This window comes from Populus trichocarpa, chromosome 8 (assembly GCF_000002775.5).
Source record: "Populus trichocarpa isolate Nisqually-1 chromosome 8, P.trichocarpa_v4.1, whole genome shotgun sequence".
Classification (NCBI taxonomy): Eukaryota; Viridiplantae; Streptophyta; class Magnoliopsida; order Malpighiales; family Salicaceae; genus Populus; species Populus trichocarpa.
In genome coordinates this window covers 9,050,105-9,068,903 of record NC_037292.2, presented here as the reverse complement: position 1 = coordinate 9,068,903, position 18,799 = coordinate 9,050,105, and the positions used below count along the sequence as shown (strand labels likewise).

Below are 18,799 nucleotides of genomic sequence, written 5' to 3'. Positions count from 1 at the left end.
AGAGATGACAACCCATAAGAGCAAGAGATATACACTGCGACGTGCGAAAGAAAAGCAAGTGGCTAAAACAACAGGGAAAATGGACAGAAAATATGAAATTGAAGGAAACGAACAAAGGAAGAGCCATATGGAAATCTGTCAGACCACTGACTAGGGCTCTGAAATTAACTAAACAAGTTCACGGATTGAACTGAACCACAGTCACGGATGGGGCATTGAAGTTTTGCAAAGGACCAACAACGTTCCAAATTCTCCTATTTCGTTCACCAAAACAAAAGTCTCTTGGATTTCTCGCTGTTAGATTTTTTTTAAAATAAATTAGCACAACCCAAAAAAACATTTTAAAAAATAGCATAAGTTTATTGATTGCGCTGTTGTTAGAAACACACAGTTTACATAAGTTGAGTTGTTACCCGGCAATTTAATGGATTGTGTTATTCTCATTATCATAACTATGAAGTTCTATTTTTCAAATATTTTTTTTATGTTAGTCTGTGAAAACTTCTTTTTTTTTTTTGGACATTGATATTTTCAAAAACAAATATCCATAATATTATATATTTTTGTACACAAATTGATGTTATATGCCTAGTTTTTCGCTTTCATATCATAAATGACCAGTCACGGGTTGGTCATAGATTCATCTATATAAACTTGGATCACAACCCATTCACAAAAAAACCCAAATACAATGGGCAGTGTAACCTTCCAATTAAGGAAACCCTAAGTCATGGGTTCTAAATTTGCAGCCATGCTTTTCATCTTCATGATCTTCATGGCAATATCCTTGCCACCCATTTATGCTGGCACTCCTTGCACTCAACCCCATCCACCATCATACCCTCACCCTCCACCGCCCAACCCGCCCTATAGTTCCTCACCCAAAACCACCAACCACGAAGCATCCACCGCATCATGGAGGCCACTCACCTTCCAAGAAACCACCATTGCCACCAGTAGTACTACCACCAATTATAATAAATCCCCCGCCAGTGATAACACCTCCAGTAATAGCACCACCTATAACAAACCCTCCTGTGATAACACCACCACCTTCTTCAAGCTACCCTCCATATCCACCTGGTTCTGGTGGTCCTCCATTTGGCGGAGGTGGTGGTGGTGGAGGAGGAGGAGGAGGTGGTGGTGGGGGTGGCGGGGTGGCAGCATTCCAGGGGTTAATCCTCCTCCAACAACCCAACCAACTTGTCCAATCAATGCATTAAAACTAGGGGCTTGCGTTGATGTGCTAGGAGGCTTGGTGCATGTTGGATTAGGGAACCCAGTTGAGAATGTTTGCTGTCCTGTGCTTAAAGGATTGCTAGAGCTTGAAGCAGCTATTTGTCTTTGCACTAGTAAAGGCTTAAGCTCCTTAACCTCACCATTTTCATTCCTCTAGCTCTTCAAGTGCTGATAACTTGCGGACAGACCCCCCCTCCTGGTTTTGTATGCCCACCTCTGTGAAATTATTGTAGTTGGTCATTATAAAATAAGGTCATTTCAGGATTGTGCGGTAAAATGGTCCTGAATTGTTCTGTGTTTAGGTTTCTGCATGTTAGTCTTGTGAACTCGATCTAGGGTTTGGTTCTTCTCCGTGTTTGAATATTTTTAATTACGTGTAATTTATTGACCATGGAAGCTCTCTCTACCAAACATAAACATGCAGTCTATGTTTATGCATGCACGTATATGCATGGGTAGAACAAAAAAATTGGTCATCTCGTAAATGTAGACTTCTTTTTCCCAGCATAATTCAATAACTTCTTTTATTAGCTATTGAAAGAATTGTAGCAGTATATGGAATTATTGCAGCTTTTGCAAAAGACTGCACATATGGGCCCCAATTAAGCTATTCTTTTTCGGCCATGCTCCCTGTGAATAATAGTGTAAAATAATCGGATCATTCTACCACCATTTTTTTTTTATGTGTATTAAGTTTACGCAAGAGTTCTGAGAATGTATTCTCGCGCCTTTAGTTTCAGTTGACAGCATGAGCGCTGCTCCTTCAAGTAGGGCCTCGTGTATGGTGTCTAGTCTGAAATTTCACCATGATATTTTGTGACCAGTGAGAGTAAAATTAGGGTAATTAATATTTGGAACGAATACTTTTTTGTAGGTTTGAGTTAATCATCCGGATTAATCACTCCAAAAATCAACTATATATGCTTTGCAAGCAGAATTGGCTTCTTTAATTTACTCTTAAATCAATGAATTCCATTCATTTATTAAGAAAATGCATACATATAAAATGCCCATATTATTAATATTAATCATCGGTCAAAGTTTTTACACAACGTCCAGATTAACATTATGGTTTTTGTACATAGAAAAATACCATAATTATTGGTCAATTAGATATATGTAACATTTTGACTAAGTTTCAAAACTTTGAGGCATAATTCCTATCTAAAGAAAAGGCCCAGCCACACAAATGTTTACCATTATAAAAAAAAAAGTAAGAAAGGAGTTTATAGAAGTATTTTATGATGAAAATTTGAAATAAAATTAGTATATAACAACGAGAAAAGATAAGTTTATATAATTGGATTCATCTTCCCTGTGGGAAGAGAAGCATAATATATAGTGCTAGAACATTTCTTTGATTTCGTGAATCTCTAACATATTTAAATATATGTTGAAAAATGATTTGAATTTAAAAATTTAAATTGTTGGATTAAGATTGTTATTCAGTAAAATATTAGAATTTTGATAATTAAATACTCAGAGTTTGAATTTTATTATTAAAATCTTATTTAATAACTGAAATTTTTAGTTAATTTGTTTATTTTACATTGTATATATGTAAGACGACCTTATATCAAAATTAATCCGTGCATCTTGTATTTATTCTTGATTAAGTTCCATCATTTTCATGCTAATCTATGAAAAAGAAAGGGAAATCACATTTCTTTCTTGGAATCTTATCAATGGTGGCTCATTACTGCAAGCTATGTAAGTAGAGACGTGGCATTACATGCGTACTTCATAGCAATATACTCCTTTTTTTTTTAGTTTAACATGGATGTCCGGATCAGTTTGCGCGCACCTCGACTAATCCTACGAGCCCTGAAGTTAACGACCATGTAAGCCTCCAGTGACCATAATATGAACAACCATAGGGTTCGAACCTGAAACCATAGAAGGAGCAAACCTCTTGGTCCTAAACTTTTATTACTGGACCACCACCTAGATCGTTTTCATAGCAATATACTTAACCGCATAAGTAACTGCTCAAAATTTTTTATTCACCGACTGAAAAGCTGGAAAGCACTGAGGATTAATTCTTCACGGGAATGAAATTTGGACTTAATATTCATCGAGGACAAGTGTATTATTGATTTCTTAAATGGGTTGATGTTATAACAAACAGATATATTAGATATATAGCAGTTCAAATGACATGTCGCTTTCCATCATCATGTCTCAAGAACATATAGAAACAAGTATTCAACAAGTTTAGGATGACCATCATCATTAATTCTTGAACAATAAGCATGTAATTGGAGAGTTTCAATCAAGAAATAAAATATGGAATCTTTGCCTTTTCGTGTAGCTGAGAAGTCGAATATGATGAAATGAAATATTGACAGTTTTTCTTTTTGGCATGTGATCGAGGTACGCGTTTCCCTTGATATATGGGCATCGATGTTCAACTTGTTTTTTTTTATTATAATTTTAAATTATTTTTTTTTTTTTTTATTTTTTTACAGATATTAAAAATAATTTTTTTTAATATATTTTAAAATAAAAAATAATTAAAAACAGTACAATTTTCGATTCACGAGCTGGAGTTGCGGTTGACAATGTCTTGGTGCTGTTGATGAAAGAGGATACTGTCTTTAGCAGTTACTTTGACAAGTAGCAGCACTCCAAGGAATAGACACCACTTTTGGAAGATAAAGACATGCATGTTGTAGCCATCTCACCATCCACATGGTGGATTCATGTTCAATTATTGTCGACGATTTAAATTAATTCTGATTTTGCTCTATTAACGTACCACATTAATCTTTAGACTTCTTAATCATGTTCTTTTTTTTTTAATTATTGCTAATTTATTACGCATTGATCATTTGATTCACTATCGAAATACTCGAATGAATGAAGGAAAACTGGAAGAAGAAAAAACCCCATTGATTTTGCACCGAAATTTGCGATCAAAATACTTTCGGTCACTCACGTGTTTTCTCAAATTTTCATTTTTTTTTTGTTTTGATAGATTTTTGACTAAATATTGCAGTCACAAATCTATTAAAACTTGTGAAATTTTAAAAATCTCAACTTCTTTTTTATCCTTGTCATCTATCATTTTTTTCTCTTGTTTTTCAATATAATTTCAAGAAAATAAAAAATTATGAAGTTTCCAAATTATGAAAACATTTTGATGCAATTCAGTTAATTTTTTGCCATTTCATGATTTTTCAACCATTTTACTTATTTTTTTATTGATGGATTTTCAAAAAAATCAAAAATTTGATAAAGAAAAAAAAATCAAAGAAAAAGAATTTAGTGAGCATTGTGATAATTGAGGAAGGGGTGGGACTACTAGAAAATTGACAAATACAACGAACACACATCGATGAAATATTTTCGTCGGTGGATTGCGATGAGTTTTTCTGACTGAATATGTACTCACAGTATCCATCGGTAAACACCGAAAAAAATATTTTCTTAATATATACCTAGAGAATTACAATGGAAAACGAATGAATAAAAAAAATAAACAAAAAGTATGATGACATGATGAAAAAACAATATACTGAGGGGATTACAGACAGAATTACCGATGGATTTAAACTCGTCGATTAAATTCGTCAGTAAATCTATCTCTAATATTTAATTTATGATCTGACAAACGATCCTCTACTCTCCCTTCCTCATTTTTTTTCCCATCATTTTTCTCTGCAACAAACACCATAACCCCCCTCAAAAATTTGTTTTATCACAAATCAACCTTCCACAAATCCAGCCACCTCAACACTTAATTTGTCAGCATTCTTGTTCTGATTCAAATTTTATTGAAGATTCTCCACTTCAAAAGCAAAACTATTCATTTTTTATTTGAACTCGATTTTAAAATATTAATTTTTCTTGCATTTTTGTAGTATGTATATTTTGTTTGAGTGTTTACTTAGCATTTTCTCATGAAAATTTATTATATGAATGTATGATTTGTCCATGTTTAGAGTTTGTTTGAGATTTTATAAAATTATATTTATTTGTAAATTGATGAAATTTAACTTGAATTTGTGACCTAGGTGTTTCGTTAAGAAATAAATAATGGTTTATTTAACATGTTCATTGTTGTAACCCATTTTTGGGTCCCCACAAAATATATATAAAAATATGTATATAGCCAAAGGAGGTTAAGAAAAAATAACAGAAGGCAGAAGCGCTCAGAAAATGGTTGGAAAATCGATCAATAAGGTTAAAAATACAAAGATTGGATTTTTGACAGTATGTTCTTGACGGAGGAGAGCCCTGTTGAGAAGGAAAATTTGAAATTTGAGGAGAAAAGCCCAAATTTGGATGTTTATGGACTTAATTTGATTTTTAAATGAATTTATAGGGGATTTGATTGCAAGAAAAATTGATTTTTAAGTCAATTTGGGCTTTAATTAGAAGAAATTTAAGTTCTGGGGCCAAAATATATTTTTTAGGAATTTATTAGGTCAAATCAGGGGCCTAATTGCATAAATATTGAAGTTTAAGGGCCAATTAGGGACTTAATTGAGAAAATCCGAAACCAGGGACCAAATTGGAAGAGGCGCGTAAATGGAGGGGCTGGAATTAATTGATTCAGGGGCCTAATTGAAGAAATTAGAAGTTTTTTGATCAATTAAGGGCTCAATTGCATAAATCATAGACCAAGGACTAAAGTGAAAAACGCGGCCAACAAGAGGGATGGAGACCGAAATTGGCAGGGATGCAATTGAAGAAAGAAAAGATGATTGAGGGCTGATTTGAAATTTGGCGCGTTTTGGCGCCACATTTAATGAAACGGCGCGTTTTCCTCCAAAACGACGCCGTTTCATACATTCAAAAACAAAAAAAAAAAAAGGAAAGAGCAGAACGGTGTCGTTTTGAACCGACACTGTTCATCTTCTTCCCCCGATCACGCAGCGGGGAAGAAGGAGAAGAAAGGGAAGCTTTAATTTGAATTTTGCCGGCCACTTCTCTCGCCTGGAGCCCACCGACCGGACACAATGGCCGACCATCCACCGCGCACCACCACCGAACCTCGCAGCGCGCGCCCAATGGCCGACCAGCCGGCTGCTCCCCCATGAGAGCTGTAAAAAACAGCATCCTTGGCCTCTATAAATAGAGGCAAGACCGGCTGAGGAAAGGGGAGGAGAGAAAAAAAAGAGAAGAGAACAGAGGGAGGAGAAGGAAAAAACAAAAAACAGAGGAGAGAGAGGAAGAGAAGAACGAAGGAGAGAGAGAAAGAGGAGAACAAAAAAAACAAGAGAAAAAGAAGGAAACGAAAAAAAAGAAACCGAGAAAACAAAGAGAAAAGGAACGGAAGAAAACCAAACAAACAGCCGCGCGCCGCCGTCGCTGTCCGGAACCGCCCCGCCACGCCTCCGCCACAGCACCGCCAGAAACGCAAGCCACCGCCACCTCCGCGCCAGGTAACCCTTCTCCCTCCCTGCTGTTTTCTTTATTTCCTTCTCTGCATGCAGAACGAATAGCGTTCTGCATGCAGGGGGGGGGGAAATTAATTCCCCTCCCGTTTTGTTGCTGGCCAGGCGGTCCTGGCCCAGCCCTGTCTTCTGGGCCGGGTCTGGCCCAGAGAATTTTTTTTGGGCCGAGATCGGCCCAGTCATTTTTTGGGCCAAATCGGCCCAGCAATTTTGGGCTGAGTCCGGCCCAGTCGGTTGGGCCGGACCAGCCCAGCCCATTTAATATTATATATTATATTATATATATATTATATTTTGTATTATTTATATATATATATATATATATGTATATGTATATATATGAAAAAAATTATAAACATTATGCAAAATTATAGAAAAATATATGTGATTTTGTTGTAATTTATATTACTGTATTTTGATTAATATTGGTTGGTATTTTATACTGTAAAAATACAAATCCGGTATTAACATACCCGGTTTTCATCAAAACATCAAAGATTTTCAAAATAAAAAATGTCTTTTGCTTTCAAAAATTTTCTAAAATAATCTTTGAGAATATTGTTGATTTTTCTGCATTTGCTTATCAAAGTAGATTAATATTTGGTTGTATTTTTATACCGCAAGGATACAAACCCAGTATTAAAAATACCCGATTTGCGTCAAAACGTACAAAATACATATTTAAAAAATGTTTTGTTTTAAAATACGGCCTAGTCTCTCCAATATATATATATATAAAATATTATAACATCATATTTTCACACAACAAAGAAAATTTCAAAAACAATATATGTATTAACATGCATTTCGGCTTTAATAACCAGTTTATTAAAGCCATGAGAACTAGGCCAATATTTCAAAATTCTAAAAAAATCTTTTTGTCTTCTTTTAGATTTGGGATTACGAATTTATACATAAAACGTATTCCTGATATTAAAAATATGGTTTTTTTACATAGATATTAGAACGGTTAGGTTTTATCCCGATAAGATAAGGACCTCCTTATTGAGGAGGACTTTTCTTGAACCATAGACGAACCAACATACATAGACATTAGAACAGGTTAGGTTTTTACCCGATAAGATAAGGACCTCCTTATTGAGGAGGACTTTTCTTAAACCGTAGACGGACCAACAACTAGGAAACACAACGAGACCTTGAATTTTATCAGACAAATAAACAATGCAGCTTACCTTAGGTAAGGGCGTATTTGGGGTGCTAATACCTTCCCTTTACGCAACCAGTCCCCGTGCCCGATCTCTGAGACCAGTTAGGGTTCCTAGTGACCAAAATACTAGGTGGCGACTCCCACACCATTTTCACTACTAAGAGACAACGAATTCCTTGTCTCCTCCACATTGACCAGATATATATCCCCCATATCACATTTCGAGGGTGGACGATCGCCGCGACGTCGCTCACGTGCGACAGAATGGCGACTCCACTGGGGACCTTGTGGACTAAGCTTTGTTTTTGTCTGATTTGTTTTTGTTTTCGTGTGTTTATTGTTAATATACCTTTCCTTTTGTTACTTTCTTATACGCTTTAAATATTTTTACACATATTGTTCATGCATTTGTATAGAACTGTCTCATACATCTTATAGAACTGTCACATGCATCACATACTTTGATTTTTGAGAAACACACACAAGCTTTAAGCTAGGAGGGGGATTAGCGATCTGCCCTATGACTATTGGTCAGGGTTCAGATGCGTGAAACACCCAACTCATATCTGAGTGCCTGCTTGGTAATGGTGGGTATACTTACCTTAACTGTTCCTTGCAACGCCCCCATACTGTCTTTACGAAGAACGTCACTGGGCAGATATGAGACCATTTTAAAGACCAAATAGAAAACCTACCCATTCTCACCTAATAAATAGAACTTGTCCTTAGGATATCTATCTTACGTTCATCTTCATCATGATTAATAATGTTAAAATCATCAATCCAGGTTTTTGAGCCGAAATCATGACTAAGTACCTATCTTTCCAAGAGTTTGGACAAGAATCTGAGTTGACTCAAGTAGCTGAAGGAAAATGCCCAAGAATCGATGCTAGTAGGTTGCCTGGCATTACCAAGATAAATCACATGGTAAATGACTTGGGGAAGTTAGTGTCTATTATGGAATATATTGATGAGACTATTTTTGAAAGGCGATACGGGAGAATTGCACAACTAATGAGGTTACCCGTACAAGCAGCAGCAATCAAAGCCCTACTGAATTTTTGGGATCCTAGTTATCGGAGTTTTAACCTTTGGGAACATTGATATGACACCGACTTTAGAGGAATATGAAAGGATTCTAGATTTTCCAAACAACAGTCACAGGATCTATCTAAGGCGAAGATTTGAAGACACCGCTTCGGAGGTAGTCAGTTTATTAGGCTTGGGAAAGATCAGTCAATGTAGAGTCGCCGAGGGGGGGTTCAAATGGAAGGTATAGAAGCCCGAATGAAGAAAAATGCTGAGGAAGGCAAGTTAGGAGAGGAACGATACAGGTTGGTGGCCTTCGCCATTTTTGGGCTAGTATTGTTCCCTTCAGAAATCGGAGTCATCAGTTTGGAAGCAGCAAGTGTCTTCATCGAATACGAGCGTGACCAGATCAATCCTTCATCAGCTATTTTGGGAGAAACCATGTTATCACTCAATCACTGCAGAATGCATGGAAAAGGAGCCATGAGATGTTGCACCCCTATGTTGTATTTATGGATTATCAGTCATATCGAAACACCAAGGGACATTTTTAACAACTTTTGGTGGTTTGACCTACGACCATTAAAGGTTACCATGGATGAGACTTGGAAGAATTGGGATGAGAAAGCATGGATAGATAAGTATGCAGCATTGCCAAGGAGCAACTTCAAATGGAAAGCACCATGGATGAACAATGCCATCTGCACAATGAGTTGTGGAAATAAGATATGGGTTCCTTTGATTGGTATAACCGGGTACATCAGTTACGCGCCCGCCCTAGTAACAAGACAGTTGGGTGGAATGCAGTACGCGCCAAGAACTCTGGGTTTAGCTGATTTCATCGGTTTATTCAAGCACCAACCCTTCCTCGAAGAGATGGAGCTTATCCGACAGGATTGGGAAAGACCCCTGATGGTAAAAAGGGAAGAAGGGAGCACATTTGAAACATCATTCAGCCAGAATTATGTAGTTTGGAGGAATGAAGAGCTTTTTGAAGAAAGGGGTTTCTCCATACCAAAACATCCAGAATCCGCAATAGAACAACCAAAAAGGAAAAGGACTGATATTGAGGAAGAGCTGAGAAAGCAGCTAGAACAATGTAGAATTGATCTCAGCAAGAGCAAAGGGCAGCTGCGACTGTTGGAAAATCAATTAGAGGAAGAAAACACGATGAGGGTTTACTTGAACCAGCAGTTGGAAAAACAAGATAAACAATTGACATCTTTAAAGGAATGGCAGAAAAGGGTCGAGGTAGCGGAAGAAATAGCAAAAGGGGTCCAGGCTGAGCTAAAGAAACGAATGACCGAATATGATGAGCTGGTTAAGAAGAATGGGCTCGCAGAAAAAGAGTTGGCAAAGGTTAAAAGATCAACAAAAGGCAAGATGAATGTTGACAAAAAGGTGATGGATTCCTTGAAGAAGGGAAAGAGCATTCTTTCAAAGAAAATAGAAGTTGAAAAGGAGAAGAATCGGCTGGCCCAGCTCGACATAGAAGAGGAAAGAAGGATTAGAGCTCAATATATGGTGCAGCTGGAGGAAGAGAGAAGTGCAAGAAAGGCCGCCGAGTCTGATATGAGAGATTACCAGAAAAGAGCTGAGTCTTCGAAAGGAAGAATGATGACTTTACAATCTGAGATCGAGATACAAGTAGAAGAGTTGAGGGAGTTGAGAAGCCATTACTTCGAGATGGAGGAGGATCTCAGTAAGGCTAAGCAAGAGCATCAAGAATGTCAAGGCTACATGGACAGCTTTACAGTCCAAATTAACTCCAAAATAGCCGAGCTAGATATCAAAAAGGAGGAACTGCAGAGGGTAAGGGATAAGTTGGCCCGGTCGGAGGATATGGTTCGAGTGTTGGAAAGAAGTAATGAAGCCCTAGGAGCCAGCAACGAAGTGATAATTGCAGATAACACTGTGTTCCATGATAAGATAAGGCATATAACGAAGCAGGTCGAGCAAGCAGCCCGCTATGCGGAAAGGTTGCAACGACAAGCTACTCAAGTGGGAAATGATGCTTCAAAGTATCGAGAATATATGGCAGCCATCACCTGTTTTATTGGGGATTTAGCTAATAGAGGAAATGCCTTTTAAGGGTAGCAATGTATAGCGCCCTGTTCTGTTATCAATGTATGAGCTTCTTCTATTTATAAGAAGGCATGACCTATCTTTCTTTCTAAATATGTTTTGGTAAGCTACTATGATAAAGAACTTGGCAAAACCCTCCTTTACAGTAATCGGGTCAACTCAGAAATCTTGCCTAAAGGATTACGAAAGTCATGAGTCGGCTCTAAAATATACATTGCATGAGCATCATTTTTTCATCACACATTTTGTTTTTAATTCATATGCATTCCAGATCGTGAAACATAGGTCCCACATCCAAAATCCACAACACCCGGTCCAGAGCGAGAATGGAGAACGAAGAAAGAGCTCACTTGGAGTCACATTATCAGACTGAGTTGGAGTCTGTAAAGAATGAAGTTTCTCGGCTAACCGACTTACTTGAGCAGCTTCTAAGGGCTAAGAATGGGGAGGGAACATCAGCACGACAGCTTGAAGGAGCGCCAGCAGTTCACATTCCTCAAGCATCTCAAAACCAGGGGGCAAACTCGGCCAATGAACAACAGTTTGTGCCTATTACTCCTATCTTACCACCTCATACTCCAGTCACTGTTGACTTAACAACGGAGGGAGTCCCGGATAATAGGTCTCCCAATTTGATAGACCAAGACAAGCTATTTGCTCTGGAAGAAAGATTAAGGGCAGTTGAGGGTAATGACTGGTTTGATCCTATGCGAGCAGCCGAAGTATGTTTGGTACCAAACATCGTGGTACCAAAAGATTTTCGCATACCAGAGTTCATTAAGTATACCGGTTTGGAATGCCCAAACACTCACCTTCGATCCTACTGCAACAAAATGGCGGAAGTAATCCGTGATGATAAAATGCTAATCTATTTCTTTCAAGATAGCCTAGCAGGATCCGCTTTAAGCTGGTACATGAGGTTAGACAGCATCAGGATCAAGAGCTGGAGAGACTTGGTGGAGGCTTTCCTCAAACAGTACAAATTTAACATGGAAATCGCTCCTGATCGAACAAGTCTAATGGCAATGGAGAAAAAGAACCAGGAGTCAGTAAGGGCTTATGCGCAAAGATGGAGGGATGAGGCAATGCATGTCCAACCCCCTTTGATAGAAACGGAGATGGTGAGCTTGTTTGCCAATACCTTCAAAGCACCTTATTATGAGCACCTGATGGGTAGCTCCTCTCAACATTTCTATGATGCGGTACGCATAGCTGAGAGGATAGAACAGGGGATCAAAGCTGGGCGAATAGCAATGCCAGTGGAAAAGAAGGGCTTTATTGGAAGAAAGAGAGAAGGCGATGTTAACAATCTGGAAGACGGGTATAAGGGCAAGAAAGTAGATTCCCACAATCCACAAGTACCTACCTCTCAATTCTCACGCATAAACTTTAACCAATCTTTTTCCCCTAATCGAACAAATAACCAATCAAACTACCAAAATCACTACCAAAGACCCCATACGAGATACCCTTCAGAACAACTGCCGCCGTTACCCATGCCTTTGAAAGACATGTATGCCAAACTATTGAGCATTGGGCACATAGCTCCTATCCCTACACTACCATTACAACCACCATTCCCAATTTGGTACAAGCCCGAGTTAACTTGTGAGTACCATGCGGGTAATCCTGGGCATGGGATTGAAACCTGTTACGCTTTCAAGAAAAGATTGATGGAGCTTATTAAGATAGGATGGGTATCCTTTGAAGACAAGCCCAATGTTAATTCAAACCCGTTGCCTAAACATGCCTCAAGTAGTAGTGGAATAGGCATGATCGAAGAGGGAAATCAATGCAAGGTGTTGAAGGTGTCCATGAAGAGGTTGTACGACATGTTGGTACAATCAGGATTTCTAAAGACAAAGGTGGAGAGCCATTTAGAGGGAGATGATTACTGTGAATACCATGGAAGAGAAGGACATCATATTGAGGATTGCATCGAGTTTTGCGAAAAGATGGCAAAAATGCTAAAAATGGGGGAGTTGAGGATTGAACCCGTAAGGAGCAGCGGAGAGGTGAGTATGATGGAAGGTCAGATGGAGATGACAGGAGTATGCAGGGTCCAACAAACAGCTAATGGTCCCCCAAGGCTAATCTTGGTTAAACCGTCCTACAGAAAAGGGAATCACAATGCCATGCCTTATAATTATGGTTATGCCTCCAGCGTTCAAGCTCCTTTTCCTTTGTTCCAGACTGAGATAAGTGGGTTGACCAGGAGTGGTCGTTGCTTTACTTCCGAGGAGTTGAGGAAGGCAAAGGGCAAAGAAGTGGTAGATCTGGACCAAGCACTAGAAGTTAATAAGCCCGTAACGGAAGAGGAGTCGAATGAATTCCTGAAGTTGATCAAGCATAGTGAATATTGCATAGTAGATCAACTAAAGAAGACTCCAGCTAGGATCTCCCTTATGTCCTTGATACTCAGCTCTGAGCCGCATCGAAACGCCTTGCAAAAGGTATTGAATGAGGCATATGTACCCCAAGACATTGAACATAAAACCATGGAGCATCTAGTAGGGAGGATCCATGCAACTAATTACCTATACTTCACAGCAGATGAGCTCGATACTGAAGGTACCGGACATAACAAGCCCTTATACATTACGGTTAGGTGTAAGGATTGCCTCATAGGAAAAGTACTCATTGATAATGGCTCGGCCCTTAACGTGTTGCCAAAGCACATGTTGGAAGAAATGCCGATCGATGAATCCCATATAAAGCCAAGTACTATGATGGCCAGAGCGTATGATGGCTCACCTAGGCCAATAATTGGGACTCTAGAAGTGGAGCTATATGTGGGACCACAAATGTTCCTAGTAACCCTTCAAGTTATGGATATCCATCCTTCCTATAGTATGTTGTTAGGAAGACCTTGGATTCATGCAGCGGGGGCAGTAGCTCATCATTGCACCAATGCCTGAAGTATATCATGAATGGGATGTTGGTAACTGTCAAGGCTGAGGAGACAGTATCCATGATAAAGAATGTGGCTGTGCCTTTTATCGAAGCGAATGATTGCAAGGGTAACAATATCCATGCCTTTGAGATTGTGAACACCGACTGGGTGCCGGAGAATACAGTGCTAAGAAGGCCAAGGATCTCAGAAGCAGCAAGGATGGCAAGTCTATGCCTTTTGAACCGCGGGATCCCAGTTCAGTATAACTTTATTATCAGGATACCAGAAGGGGTTAATCTGGCAAGGATGAAAAGTGCTGCTCAAAGATTTGGGTTAGGATACCAACCTAACCAAGAAGATTATCGGTGGGCTGCTGGTCGGAGAAGGGCAAGAAGGATGGCTAGAATTAAAGGAAGAGAGCCTGATGAAGAAAAGCTAGAAATCCCTCCCCTTAGCGTGTCATTCTCAAAAGCTGCATACATAATGCAACATGATAAAAAAGCTGAAAGCCTCGATCAAGAGCTGTCAAACCTGAGCATAAATACCTTGGGGGAAAACAAGGTGGAAGGAGATGACATGAAGACAGTAGCAAGAAAGGGAGATGAAGCACTCCCACAACTGACGGTCTACACCATAGAAGAAGTCTCCGCCAAGACCTTTGTGCGCAAGTTGGCTCAAGACGAGAAGTTTCAGAATTGGGTGACCCAAGAAGCTCCAGTGGTTTTCAAAATGTAAACCAATTTTGTTTGTCTTAACATGCTTTTGTCATTGCTTTGTTTGGTTTTCATTTATTTTCGCTAGTCGACAATCAAGGCTCAATTGTCGGTTAGATTTTATGTTTGTCATGGAGCCCACTTTTTCTTTAAATAAATTGTGAGATCATGCACTTTCCACAAATTGCTTTCTTTTTTATGCATTTACACCAAACACTTCCCGCTTTCAGGAATCCTGAAAGCGGATCTCCAACAACATCACATATATTTAGCATCAAGAATAAATGGCCAAACTTGAACGAGCATGTGATAGCTATGGAAGAAGAAGAATGGGATGAAAGCAATATTAGTGAATTCACCAGGCTAGTAGAACAACAGGAACAGACTTGGAAGCCTATCGCCGAGGAACTCGAAACCATCAATGTGGGTAGTGATCAGCTCAAGAAAGAGTTGAAAATAGGTACCTTAGTTACTTCTGAACAAAGGACAAAAATGATCGCCCTGTTACAAGAATATGCAGATGTCTTTGCTTGGTCTTATGAAGATATGCCCGGTTTGGACACAAATATTGTAGTACACAAGATACCGTTGGAAGAAGGCTGTAAGCCAATCAAGCAGAAGCTGAGGAGGGCCCACCCGGATGTCTGGATCAAGGTCAAGGCAGAACTCGAGAAGCAATGGGATGCTGGTTTTCTAGAAGTAGTTAGGTATCCACAATGGGTATCTAACATTGTTGTGGTGCCTAAGAAGGAAGGGAAGATTAGAGTATGCGTGGATTTTCGGAATTTGAATAAAGCTAGCCCCAAGGATGATTTTCCTTTACCACACATAGATGTTTTAGTGGACAATGCAGCCCGGAGTTCCACATATTCCTTTATGGATGGTTTTTCGGGATACAACCAGATAAAAATGGCTCCGGAGGATAAGACGAAAACAACTTTTGTCACACCGTGGGGGACATTCTGCTATAAGGTCATGCCATTTGGATTGAAGAATGCAGGAGCAACCTATCAAAGAGCAATGGTGACTTTGTTCCACGACATGATGCACAAGGAAATTGAGGTGTATGTAGACGACATGATTGCCAAGTCTAAAAGAGGAGAGGATCATGTTGAAGTTTTGAGGAAGTTGTTTGAGAGATTGAGGAAGTATGAACTAAGGCTCAATCCTGCCAAATGTTCATTTGGAGTTAAATCGGGTAAGCTGTTAGGATTTGTGGTAAGTGATAGAGGTATAGAGGTGGATCCAGATAAAGTAAGGGCCATCCAAGCTATGTCATCCCCTAAGACGGAGAAGGAAGTAAGAGGATTCTTGGGAAGGATAAACTACATTGCTCGGTTCATAGCTCAGTTAACAACGACGTGTGAACCAATATTCCGACTACTAAGGAAAAAGAATCCTGGAACCTGGAATGAGGAGTGTGAGGAGGCATTCAATAAAATCAAGCATTATTTGCAAAATCCACCTTTACTGGTCCCTCCGGTATCGGGAAAACCTCTAGTATTGTATCTAACAGTGACTGAAGCAGCTATGGGATGTGTATTGGGTCAGCATGATGAAACCGGAAGGAAGGAAAGAGCTATTTATTACTTAAGTAAGAAATTCACTGAATGTGAGTCTAGATACACGGAGATAGAAAGGCTTTGTTGTGCGTTGGTGTGGGCAGCAAAGAGGTTGCGGCATTATATGTTATACTATACCACTTGGTTGATTTCAAAAGTGGATCCTCTGAGGTACATTTGTAACAAGCCATTTCTCTCAAGTCGAATTGCAAGGTGGCAAGTTCTATTAGCAGAATATGACATAGTATACATGACAAGGAAAGCTGTAAAAGGAAGTGCAATCGCGGACCATCTGGCCGATAATGCTGTTGAAGATTACGAACCTTTGGATTTTGACTTCCCTGATGAAGATATATTGTCAATAGAGAAAGAAGAAGAGAAGACAGATTGGTGGACGATGTTTTTTGACGGTGCAGTGAATGTATATGGTAACGGGGCCGGTGCGGTAATAATCTCTCCAGATAAGAAACAGTATCCAGTTTCGGTTAAACTACATTTCGAGTGCACCAACAACACAGCTGAGTATGAAGCTTGTATCCTCGGGTTAGAAGCGGCATTAGAGTTGAAGATAAAGAAGTTAGATGTATATGGAGATTCAATGTTGATTATCTGTCAGGTTAAAGGGGAATGGCAGACTAAGGAGGAAAAGTTAAGGCCGTACCAAGAATACCTATCCACGCTAGCAAAGGAATTTGAAGAAATTAGATTCACCCATCTGGGAAGGGAGGGGAATCATTTTGCGGATGCTTTGGCCACACTAGCTGCTATGACTACCATTGATCTCAAGTGCAAAGTACAACCGGTCCACATTGACATTAGAAATGACCCAGCTCATTGTTGCTTAGTTGAAGGAGAGATAGACGGACAGCCTTGGTATTATGATATCAAGAACCTTGTGCAAAATCAGGAATATCCAGTGGGATCCTCCAAAACGGATAAGAAAACCTTGAGAAGGTTGGCTACAGACTTTTATTTAGATGGAGAGATTCTGTACAAAAGATCATTTGATGGAACCTTGCTAAGGTGTTTGAATGAGGCAGATGCTAGAAAGGCATTACGGGAGGTCCATGAGGGGATTTGCTCAACCCATGCTAGCGGGCATATGATAGCAAGGAAAATCCAAAGGGCCAGTTATTTTTGGATGACACTAGAGAAAGACTGTATCGACTATGTCAGGAAATGTCATAAATGTCAAGTTTACAGTGACAAGGTCAATATGCCACCAGCTCCTCTATTTAATCTGATATCTCCTTGGCCATTTGCAATGTGGGGAATCGACGTGATCGGACCTGTTAACCCAAAAGCTAGCAACGGTCATAGATTCATCCTTGTGGCTATTGACTACTTCACCAAATGGGTGGAAGCTAATTCGTATGCCCATGTAACACAGAAGGTAGTGAAGAGGTTCATAGAAAAGGATTTGATTTGTCGATATGGTCCTCCGGAAAAGATAGTGACAGATAATGCACAGAATTTCAATGGCAAAATAATAGTGGAGCTGTGTACTAAATGGAAAATCAAGCATTCGAATTCCTCACCATACCGACCAAAAATGAATGGCGCAGTAGAAGCCGCCAACAAGAACATCAAGAAGATTATTCAGAAAATGGTAGTCACATACAGAGATTGGCATGAGATGTTGTCATTCGCTCTTCACGCATACCGCACTACAGTTAGGACCTCGACGGGAACAACTCCATATTCGTTGGTGTACGGTATGGAAGCAGTGATGCCTTTGGAAGTAGAAATCCCGTCGTTAAGAGTATTGATGGACTCCGAATTAGAAGAGGCCGAGTGGGCCAAAGTGAGATATGAGCAACTGAACCTGATCAGTGAAAAGAGGATGGCTGCAATATGTCATCACCAACTGTACCAGAAACGAATGGCCAAGGCATATGATAAGAAGGTTAGACCGCGGTTATTTCAAGAAGGGGATCTAGTATTGAAGAAAATATTGTCACTACCTGGAGACGATCAAAGCAAATGGGCACCGAATTACGAAGGTCCTTACATAGTTAAGAAGGCATTCTCAGGAGGAGCACTGAAGTTGGCTAGAATGGATGGAGAAGACCTAGCTCGACCTGTGAATTCTGACTCTGTAAAAAGATATTATGCTTGATGTAGGCTCCTAAATCAATAAAGCAAAGTTTGGCCATTGACTTCTTTCTCTTTTGCATTGATCTCACAACAGTCATTTTTGCATGAATCCCAACAGTGCATGTCTTGTGTTATCTCATTTAAAAAAGTTTAGCATCGGCTGAACGAATTTCTTCTCTCTATAAAAGCCTAGACTAGAATCACACCCCTACACTGGGGGCAATAAGAGATATTTTCATGTACGAAAGCCTATAAATTTTAAAAAACCAAGCTAAAACATTTGACAAAAGCATGACAAAGAGGCAATGACAAGTCATACATTTTGAAAAAAGACTATTTGAAGAAAGTCAGAGATTTCTTCTCCAAGAATATGATCGGAGGCAACACGAGAGAGGAATCCAGCATACGACTTCAAAAGCAAGCTCATGTTAAGAGGGAGTCTCATGAACTCGAAGAAGATGATGGGGCCTATGTTTCAAAACCAGGTACGAATGCATGCATGGCATCTAATCATAAATCATTGCATATATGTTTTTTTTTGGGATCGTTACAGGAGGAGATCTTAATACATTCCAACAAAATTGAAGACGAAGAAAAAAATCATTGAGTTG

The 18,799-nt window shown here is 39.3% G+C and overlaps 2 protein-coding genes across 2 annotated transcripts; both read left to right on the top strand.

Moving 5' to 3' along the window:
* The first annotated feature begins 687 nt into the window (after positions 1-687).
* LOC127905619 (uncharacterized) lies at positions 688-1,630 on the top strand. The gene has a single exon (XM_052454935.1). The coding sequence runs from the start codon at positions 731-733 to the stop codon at positions 1,394-1,396; it is 666 nt and encodes a 221-aa protein (XP_052310895.1). The 5' UTR covers positions 688-730; the 3' UTR covers positions 1,397-1,630.
* A 9,619-nt stretch (positions 1,631-11,249) lies between these two features.
* LOC112325236 (uncharacterized) lies at positions 11,250-18,210 on the top strand. Its single transcript, XM_052455106.1, is given in 5 exon segments — positions 11,250-11,603; positions 12,153-12,281; positions 12,519-13,812; positions 13,815-14,484; positions 14,892-18,210. Coding segments are annotated over 5 exon segments (5,766 nt in total).
* The last annotated feature ends 589 nt before the right edge of the window (positions 18,211-18,799 follow it).

Excerpts from the sequence above, each read along its gene's own strand:
- LOC127905619 (XM_052454935.1), top strand. The coding sequence starts at position 731 with ATGGGTTCTAAATTTGCAGCCATGCTTTTCATCTTCATGATCTTCATG.